The sequence below is a fragment of the Passer montanus genome, unplaced genomic scaffold (assembly GCF_014805655.1).
Source record: "Passer montanus isolate IOZ18808 unplaced genomic scaffold, ASM1480565v1 scaffold525, whole genome shotgun sequence".
Classification (NCBI taxonomy): Eukaryota; Metazoa; Chordata; class Aves; order Passeriformes; family Passeridae; genus Passer; species Passer montanus.
Window position 1 is genome coordinate 9360 of NW_024370208.1, and position 9760 is coordinate 19119.

A 9760-nucleotide genomic window follows, 5' to 3' on the forward strand; every position below is an offset into this window, starting at 1 on the left:
TGTCACCTGTGTCACTGTCACCTGTGTCACTGTCACCTGTGTCACCTGTGTCATTGTCACCTGTGTCACCTGGACACACTGACCGTAGAGATCCACCACGGCGTACACCTCTGGGACACGGGGACACCTGGGTCACCTCAGTGTCACCTGTGTCACTGTCACCTGCGTCACCTGTGTCACTGTCACCTGTGTCACCTGTGTCACTGTCACCTGTGTCACCTCAGTGTCACCTGTGTCACCTGTGTGACCTCTGTGTCACCTGTGTCACCTGTATCACCTGTGTGACCTGTGTCACCTGTGTCACCTCAGTGTCACCTCAGTGCCACCACCCTCATGCTCCCCAACATCTCCAAATGTCCCCAATGTCCCTAGTGCCCAAAAATGTCCCCAATGCCCTGGCTGTCCCCAGTGTCCCCGGCTGTCCCCAGTGTCCCCATACCTGGTGGCAGCCCCGAGCAGGCCACGCCCTGGCTGTCCCCAATCCCCTGGCTGTCCCCAATTATCTGTGTCACCTCAGTGTCACCTCAGTGTTACCACCCTCATGCCCCTCAACATCTCCAAATGTCCCCAGTGTCCCCAATGCCCCCAATGTCCCCAGTGTCCCCAGTGCCCCCAATGTCCCCACTGTCCCCGATGTCCCCAGTGTCCCCGGTGTCCCCAGTGTCCCCATACCTGGTGGCAGTCCTGAGCAGGCCACACCCTGGATGTCCCCAATCCCCTGGCTATCCCCAATATCCCCAGTGTCCCCAGTGTCCCCGGTGTCCCCAGTGTCCCCATACCTGGTGGCAGTCCTGAGCAGGCCACACCCTGGATGTCCCCAATCCCCTGGCTATCCCCAATATCCCCAGTGTCCCCAGTGTCCCCGGTGTCCCCAGTGTCCCCAGGGTACCTGGTGGCAGCCCCGAGCAGGCCACGCCCTGGTCGGTGCCGTCGATGAAGTAGCGCAGGTCCCCTCCCCCCGTGCGCATCATCCCGATCCGCGCGCCCGTGCCCAGCGCGTCCAGGTCACAGCCGTAGTTATTGCGCATGGTGTTCCCGTCCTGCATGATGGCCGTGCCGCTGCGGGGACACGGGGACATCGTGGGGACACGGGGACACAGCCCTGACATCATCACAGTGACAGACACACAGCCATGGGGACAGGGACACAGCCCTGACACAGCCACGGGGACAGGGACACAGGGACACAGGGACACAGGGACACAGGGACAGGTCACAGCCGTAGTTATTGCGCATGGTGTTCCCGTCCTGCATGATGGCCGTGCCGCTGCGGGGACACGGGGACATCGTGGGGACATTGGGAACATGGGGGGACACCATGGGGACACAGCCCTGACACAGCCACGGGGACACAGGGACACAGGGACAGGGACACAGGGACACAGGGACACAGGGACACAGGGACAGGTCACAGCCGTAGTTGTTGCGCATGGTGTTCCCGTCCTGCATGATGGCCGTGCCACTGCGGGGACACGGGGACATCGTGGGGACATTGGGGACATTGGGGACATTGGGGACATTGGGGACACAGCCCTGACACAGCCACAGGGACAGGGACAGGGACACAGGGACAGGGACAGACACACAGCCATGGGGACAGACACACAGCCACGGGGACACGGGGACAGGGACACAGTGACAGTGGGGACGCAGCCATGGGGACACCATGGGGACACGAGGGGACACCTCCCTGCCCCCCATGCTGCAGCGCTTGGGGACAATCAGGGACCCTCGGGGACACACGGAGACCCTTGGGGACACACGGGGACCCTTGGGGACACACAGGGACCCTTGGGGACAATCAGGGACCCTCAGGGACACACAGGGACCCTTGGGGACAATCAGGGACCCTCAGGGAACCCCGTGACCCAACAAAACCCCTTGGGGACACTGGTGACCCCTTGGGGACACTCAGGACACCCCCAGGGTCCCTTGAGGACATCAGTGACCTCTTGGGGACACCCAGGACACCCCAGGGTCCCTTGGGGACACTGGTGACCCTTTGGGGACATTGCTGACCCTTTGGGGACACCAAGGACAGGAAGGACAAAGAGGGACTCCCAGGTGTCCCAGTGGGGACATCAGTGATCCCCAGGTGTCCCAGGTGGCCCTTGGGGACACGGCTGTCCCCAGCTGTCCCCGGTGTCCCCAGCTGTCCCCGGTGTCCCCAGGTGTCCCCAGCTGTCCCCGGTGTCCCCGGTGTCCCCACCTGAGCATCCAGGTGTCGTAGTCGATGTCCGTCATGGTGTTGGGGAACTCCAGGTCCTCGGGGCGGATGGCGGTGCCAAATGTCCCCGATGTCCCCAGTGTCCCCGATGTCCCCAGGTGTCCCCATTGTCCCTGATGTCCCCAGGTGTCCCCGATGTCCCCCAGTGTCCCCTCAGTGTCCCCGTGTCCCCTCAGTGTCCCCGTGTCCCCTCACCGGCCTCGATGGAGCCCGACCATCGATCCACCATCTTCTGGATGACGATCTCGAACAGCTCCCCGTCCCGCAGGGCCCTGCGCCCCAAAAACCGGGAAATCACCCCAAAAATGGGACACCCCAAAAACGGGGAAATCACCCCAAAAATCAGAGCTGGGACACCCCAAAAACCAGGAAATCACCCCAAAAATGGGGAAATCACCCCAAAAATGGGAAATCACCCCAAAATTCAGAGCTGGGACACCCCAAAATTGGGAAATGGTTGGATTTGGGGTTGGATTGGGGGATTTTACCGGGATTTTTTTGGGATTTCACAATTTCGGGATTCCTGGGTGGATTTTTTGGGGGATTTTTTTGGGAATTTCGAGAATTTTGGGATATTTTGGTCTCCTCAGCGGCTGGAGATGACGATGGCGTCATTGAACTCGGAGCGGCCGTTCTGGCAGGGTTTGGGGCACGTTTTTGGGATTTTAACAGGGGTTTTTGGGATTTCACCATTCCGGGGCCGTTTTTTTGGGGGATTTTTTTGGGAATTTCGAGAATTTTGGGATATTTTGGTCTCCTCAGCGGCTGGAGATGACGATGGCATCGTTGAACTCGGAGCGGCCGTTCTGGCAGGGTTTGGGGCACGTTTTTGGGATTTTAACAGGGGTTTTTGGGATTTCACCATTCCGGGGCCGTTTTTTTGGGGGATTTTTTTGGGATTTTACAATTTCGGGATTCCTGGGTGGATTTTTTGGGGGATTTTTTTGGGATTTTACAATTTCGGGATTCCTGGGTGGATTTTTTGGGGGATTTTTTTGGGTTTTTGGGATATTCCGGGTCTGCTCACCGGTTGGAGATGACGATAGCATCGTTGAACTCAGAGCGGCAGTTCTGGCAGGGTTTGGGGCAGTTTTTTGGGATTTTAACAGGGTTTTTTGGGATTTCACCATTCCGGGGCCGTTTTTTTGGGGGATTTTTTTGGGTTTTTGGGATATTCCGGGTCTGCTCACCGGTTGGAGATGACGATAGCATCGTTCAACTCACAGCGGCAGTTTTGGCAGGCTTTGGGGCAGTTTTTTGGGATTTCAGCATTCCGGGGCCGTTTTTTTGGGGGATTTTTTTGGGTTTTTGGGATATTCCGGGTCTGCTCACCGGTTGGAGATGACGATAGCATCGTTCAACTCACAGCGGCAGTTTTGGCAGGCTTTGGGGCAGTTTTTTGGGATTTCAGCATTCCGGGGCCGTTTTTTTGGGGGATTTTTTTGGGTTTTTGGGATATTCCGGGTCTGCTCACCGGTTGGAGATGACGATGGCATCGTTGAACTCGGAGCGGCCGTTCTGGCAGCGTTTGGGGCACGTTTTTGGGATTTTAACAGGGTTTTTTTGGGATTTCACAATTTCGGGATTCCTGGGTGGATTTTTTCAGGGATTTTTTTGGGTTTTTGGGATATTCCGGGTCTGCTCACCGGTTGGAGATGACGATGGCATTGTTGAACCCGGAGCAGCCGTCCTGGCAGCGTTTGGGGCACGTTTTTGGGATTTTAATGGGGTTTTTTGGGATTTTACTGGGTTTTTTGGGATTTCGCTGTTTCTGGGTGGATTTTTTGGGGATTTTTTTGGGAATTTCGGGATATTTCGGTCTGCTCACCGGTTGGAGATGACGATGGCGTCGTTGAACTCGGAGCGGCAGTTCTGGCGCAGCGCGGTGCGGCCGCCGTTGGTGATGACGGCGTTGGCGCCGTGCAGCCGGTGGAAGCGCAGGTCGCTCGGGGACGCGCCCGGGGACGCGCCCTCGGGGCTGCCACCGCCGCTGTCACCCTCCGAGCCGTCCCCAGCCAGCGAGGACACCTCTGGGGACACGCCAGGCGGCTCGGGGACGGCCCCAAGGTCCCCAGTGTCCCCAAGGTCCCCAATGTCCTTCAAGATCTTTTGTGTCCCAAAACACCAAATTCTCCTCATGTCCCCAGTGTCCCCAATGTCCCCAGTGTCCCCAAGGTCCCCCGGTGTCCCCAGAGTTCTCCGTGTCCCCAGTGTCCTTTGACATTTTTCATGGCCCAAAACACCAAATTCTCCTCAAGTCCCCAATGTCCCCAAGGTCCCCAATGTCTCCAATGTCCCCAAGATCCCCTGGTGTCCCCAATGTCCCCAATGTCCCCAGTGTCCCCAATGTCCCCAGTATCCCCAGTGTCCCCGATGTTCTCCATGCCCCCAGTGTCCTTCAAGATCTTTCATGCCCCAAAATATCAAACTCTCCTCATGTCCCCAGTGTCCCAGTGTCCCCAATGTCCCCAATGCCCTCAAGGTCCTCAATGCCCTCAGTGTCCCCAATGTCCCCAGAGTTCTCCATGTCCCCAGTGTCCTTCAAGATCTTTCGTGGCCCAAAACACCAAATTCTCCTCGTGTCCCTAAGGTCCCCAACGTCCCCGATGTCCCCAATGTCCCCAATGCCCTCAAGGTCCTCAATGCCCTCAGTGTCCCCAATGTCCCCAGAGTTCTCCATGTCCCCAGTGTCCTTCAAGATCTTTCGTGGCCCAAAACACCAAATTCTCCTCCTGTCCCAAATGTCCCCAAGGTCCCCAGAATCCCCAATGTCCCCAAGGTCCCCCATCCCAATGTCCCAAATGTCCCCATTACCCCAGTGCCCCCAATAACCCCAATCTCCCCAGTGTCCCCAGTGTCCCCAGAGTTCTCCATGTCCCCAGTGTCCTTCAAGATCTTTCGTGGCCCAAAACACCAAATTCTCCTCCTGTCCCAAATGTCCCCAAGGTCCCCAGAATCCCCAATGTCCCCAAGGTCCCCCGATGCCCCCAATGTCCCCAATGTCCCCAATGTCCCCAGTGTCCCCGTTGTCCCTCACCTCCCTCGTCCACGATGGTGGCCTGTGCCACTTGCCCGTACAGGTCCTGTCCCCGATGTCCCCATTACCCCAATGTCCCCGGTGTCCCCAGTGTCCCCAATAACCCCCATGTCCCCAATGTCCCCGATGTTCCCGATGTCCCCAATGTCCCCAGTGTCCCCAATGTCCCCATTATCCCAGTGCCCCCAATAACCCTAATAACCCCAATGTCCCCCATGTCCCCAGTGTCCCCAATGTCCCCAATGTCCCCGATGTCCCCAGAGGTGTCACCCACCTCCCTCGTCCACGATGGTGGCCTGCGCCGCCTGCCTGTACAGGTCCTGATCCCAATGTCCCCATTACCCCCAATGTCCCCATTACCCCCAGTGTCCCCATTACCCCCAATAACCCCAATAACCCAAATAACCCCAATGCTCCCAGTGTCCCCAATCCCCCCTGATGTCCCCAATGTCCCCAGTGTCCCCAGTGCCACCCACCTCCCTCGTCCACGATGGTGGCCTGCGCCGCCTGCCCGTACAGGTCATGTCCCCAGTGTCCCCAATGCCCCCATTACCCCAATGTCCCCAGTGTCCCCAATGTCCCCGATGTCCCCAGAGGTGCCACCCACCTCCCTCGTCCACGATGGTGGCCTGCGCCGCCTGCCCGTACAGGTCCACCACGGCGTAGACGTTGGGCGGCACGTTCCAGGCGGCCGGGCCCTGCGCCACGCCGTTGACGAAGAAGTGCAGCGTGCCGTCGTCCCTGCGCACCACGCCCACCGTGTCCCCCGCCTGGGGGGACAGCGTCACCGCCGGCACGGGGACAGCGGGGACGCGTCCCCGGTGGCGGCGGCGCGCCGCGGTGGCCGCGGTGGCCGCGGGGTCCCCACCTTGAGGCGGTCCAGGTTGTGGCCGTACTCGTCCAGCACGGTGGTGCCGTTGTGCATGACGCCGTTCCCGGTCATCATCCACGTGCCTGGGGACATCGGGGACATCGTGGGGGATTGGGGACACTGGGGACACTGGGGACAATGGGGGACATTGGGGACAATGGGGGATTGGGGACATCGGGGAGTGCATATAAGGAGGGACACTGGGGACATCGGGGACACAGGGGACACTGGGGACAATGGGGGATTGGGGACATTGGGGACACTGGGGACAGTGGGGACATTAATGGGGACAGTGGGGGATTGGGGACATTGGGGACAATGGGGACACCGGGGGGACATTGGGATTGGGGCAATGGGGGACATGGGGTGATGGGGGACATGGGGAACATTGGGGAAAATGGGGGATTGGGGACATTGGGGACACTGGGGACAGTGGGGACATTAATGGGGACAGTGGGGGATTGGGGACATTGGGGGCATTGGGGGACATTGGGGACAATGGGACACTGGGGACATCAGGGACACAGGGGACATTGGGGACATCGGGGACACTGGGGACATTGGGGACATTGGGGACAATGGGGGATTGGGGACATTGGGGACATTGGGGGCATTGGGGGACATTGGGGACAATGGGACACTGGGGACATCAGGGACACAGGGGACATTGGGGACATCGGGGACACTGGGGACATTGGGGACATTGGGGACAATGGGGGATTGGGGACATTGGGGACATTGGGGGCATTGGGGGACATTGGGGACAATGGGACACTGGGGACATCAGGGACACAGGGGACATTGGGGACATCGGGGACACTGGGGACATTGGGGACATTGGGGACAATGGGGGATTGGGGACATTGGGGACATTGGGGGCATTGGGGGACATTGGGGACAATGGGACACTGGGGACATCAGGGACACAGGGGACATTGGGGACATCGGGGACACTGGGGACATTGGGGACATTGGGGACAATGGGGGATTGGGGACATTGGGGACATTGGGGGCATTGGGGGACATTGGGGACAATGGGACACTGGGGACATCAGGGACACAGGGGACATTGGGGACATCGGGGACACTGGGGACATTGGGGACATTGGGGACAATGGGGGATTGGGGACATTGGGGACATTGGGGGCATTGGGGGACATTGGGGACAATGGGACACTGGGGACATCAGGGACACAGGGGACATTGGGGACATCGGGGACACTGGGGACATTGGGGACATTGGGGACAATGGGGGATTGGGGACATTGGGGACATTGGGGGCATTGGGGGACATTGGGGACAATGGGACACTGGGGACATCAGGGACACAGGGGACATTGGGGACATCGGGGACACTGGGGACATTGGGGACATTGGGGACAATGGGGGATTGGGGACATTGGGGACATTGGGGGCATTGGGGGACATTGGGGACAATGGGACACTGGGGACATCAGGGACACAGGGGACATTGGGGACATCGGGGACACTGGGGACATTGGGGACATTGGGGACAATGGGGGATTGGGGACATTGGGGACATTGGGGGCATTGGGGGACATTGGGGACAATGGGACACTGGGGACATCAGGGACACAGGGGACATTGGGGACATCGGGGACACTGGGGACATTGGGGACATTGGGGACAATGGGGGATTGGGGACATTGGGGACATTGGGGGCATTGGGGGACATTGGGGACAATGGGACACTGGGGACATCAGGGACACAGGGGACATTGGGGACATCGGGGACACTGGGGACATTGGGGACATTGGGGACAATGGGGGATTGGGGACATTGGGGACATTGGGGGCATTGGGGGACATTGGGGACAATGGGACACTGGGGACATCAGGGACACAGGGGACATTGGGGACATCGGGGACACTGGGGACATTGGGGACATTGGGGACAATGGGGGATTGGGGACATTGGGGACATTGGGGGCATTGGGGGACATTGGGGACAATGGGACACTGGGGACATCAGGGACACAGGGGACAGGGATGGGGACACTGAGGTGACCCTGAGGTGACCCTGAGGTGACATTAAGGTGACCCAGGTGACACACCTGAGCGCAGGTTGGTCATGGTGGATGGCAGCTGCAGGTAGGCGGGGTTGTGGGTGGTGACGCCGATCTCGATGGACCCCGCCCACTTGTCCACCATCTTGTCCAGGCGCACCTGGAACAGCTCGTTGTCCCCGAGGGGCCGCGCGCTCAGCACCACGCCGTGGTTGAAGTCATCCGTGGCACTGGGGACAGTGGGGACAATGGCCCAAATTCCCCCAGTGTCCCCCTGCTCTCCCCAGTGTCACCAATCCCCCAATGTCCCCAGTATCCCTGTGGTCACTCACTGCGGCCACAGCGCTGTCCGGCCCTCGCTGACCCCAGTGTCCCCAATCCCCCCAGTGTCCCCAATGTCCCCAGTTTCCCCAGTGTCCCCCTGGTCACTCACTGCGGCCGCAGCGCCATCCGGCCCTCGTTGACCCCAATGCCTCCAGTGTCCCCAATGTCCTCAGTGTCCCCAATATCCCCAATATCCCCAATGTCCCCAATCCCCCCAATGTCCCCAATCCCCCCAGTGTCCCCAATGTCCCTGCTGTCCCCGCTGTCCCCACGGTCACTCACTGCGGCCGCAGCGCCGTCCGGCCCTCATTGACCCCAGTGTCCCCAATGTCCCCAGTGTCCCCAATCCCCCCGTTGCCCCACAAGGGACACGGGGACGTGGGGACAGCAGGGACATGGTGGTAGTGGCCCTGGGGACAGTGGGGACATGGGGACACCACGGGGACACGGCCATGCCACCACGCCGTACAGCACCTGCGGCGTCAGCGAGGTGGCCACGTCTGGAGAAGGGACACGGGGACGTGGGGACAGCAGGGACATGGTGGTAGTGGCCCTGGGGACAGTGGGGACATGGGGACACCACGGGGACACGGCCATGCCACCACGCCGTACAGCACCTGCGGCGTCAGCGAGGTGGCCACGTCTGGAGAAGGGACACGGGGACGTGGGGACAGCAGGGACATGGTGGTAGTGGCCCTGGGGACAGTGGGGACATGGGGACACCACGGGGACACGGCCATGCCACCACGCCGTACAGCACCTGCGGCGTCAGCGAGGTGGCCACGTCTGGAGAAGGGACACGGGGACGTGGGGACAGCAGGGACATGGTGGTAGTGGCCCTGGGGACAGTGGGGACATGGGGACACCACGGGGACACGGCCATGCCACCACGCCGTACAGCACCTGCGGCGTCAGCGAGGTGGCCACGTCTGGAGAAGGGACACGGGGACGTGGGGACAGCAGGGACATGGTGGTAGTGGCCCTGGGGACAGTGGGGACATGGGGACACAGGGACATGGGGACACGGCCATGCCCTACAGGGCCACCACGCCGTACAGCACCTGCGGCGTCAGCGAGGTGGCCACGCCTGCGGAGGGGACACGGGGACACCACAGGGACATGGGGACACCGTGCTGGCACTGGGGACATGGGGACACCACGGGGACATGGGGACACGGGGACATGGGGACACGGCCATCCCCTACAGGGCCACCATGCCGTACAGCACCTGCGGCGTCAGCGAGGTGGCCACGCCTGGAGAGGGGACACGGGGA

The 9760-nt window shown here is 60.5% G+C and overlaps 1 protein-coding gene across 1 annotated transcript in view; it reads right to left on the bottom strand.

The window, feature by feature from the left end:
* NEURL4 (neuralized E3 ubiquitin protein ligase 4) overlaps nucleotides 1–9455 on the bottom strand; it is a gene marked incomplete at its 3' end in the record, with an annotated part of 18635 nt that extends 9180 nt beyond the window's left edge. The window contains exons 1-9 of the mRNA XM_039724254.1: nucleotides 9390–9455; nucleotides 8596–8654; nucleotides 8211–8392; nucleotides 6133–6218; nucleotides 5872–6034; nucleotides 4056–4257; nucleotides 2422–2499; nucleotides 2210–2287; nucleotides 890–1059 (exon numbers count right to left, since the gene is read on the bottom strand). Of these exons, the coding sequence (XP_039580188.1) occupies nucleotides 890–1059; nucleotides 2210–2287; nucleotides 2422–2499; nucleotides 4056–4257; nucleotides 5872–6034; nucleotides 6133–6218; nucleotides 8211–8392; nucleotides 8596–8654; nucleotides 9390–9455 (1084 nt within the window). The remainder of the gene's footprint in view (nucleotides 1–889; nucleotides 1060–2209; nucleotides 2288–2421; nucleotides 2500–4055; nucleotides 4258–5871; nucleotides 6035–6132; nucleotides 6219–8210; nucleotides 8393–8595; nucleotides 8655–9389) is intronic.
* Nucleotides 9456–9760: the final 305 nt, after the last annotated feature.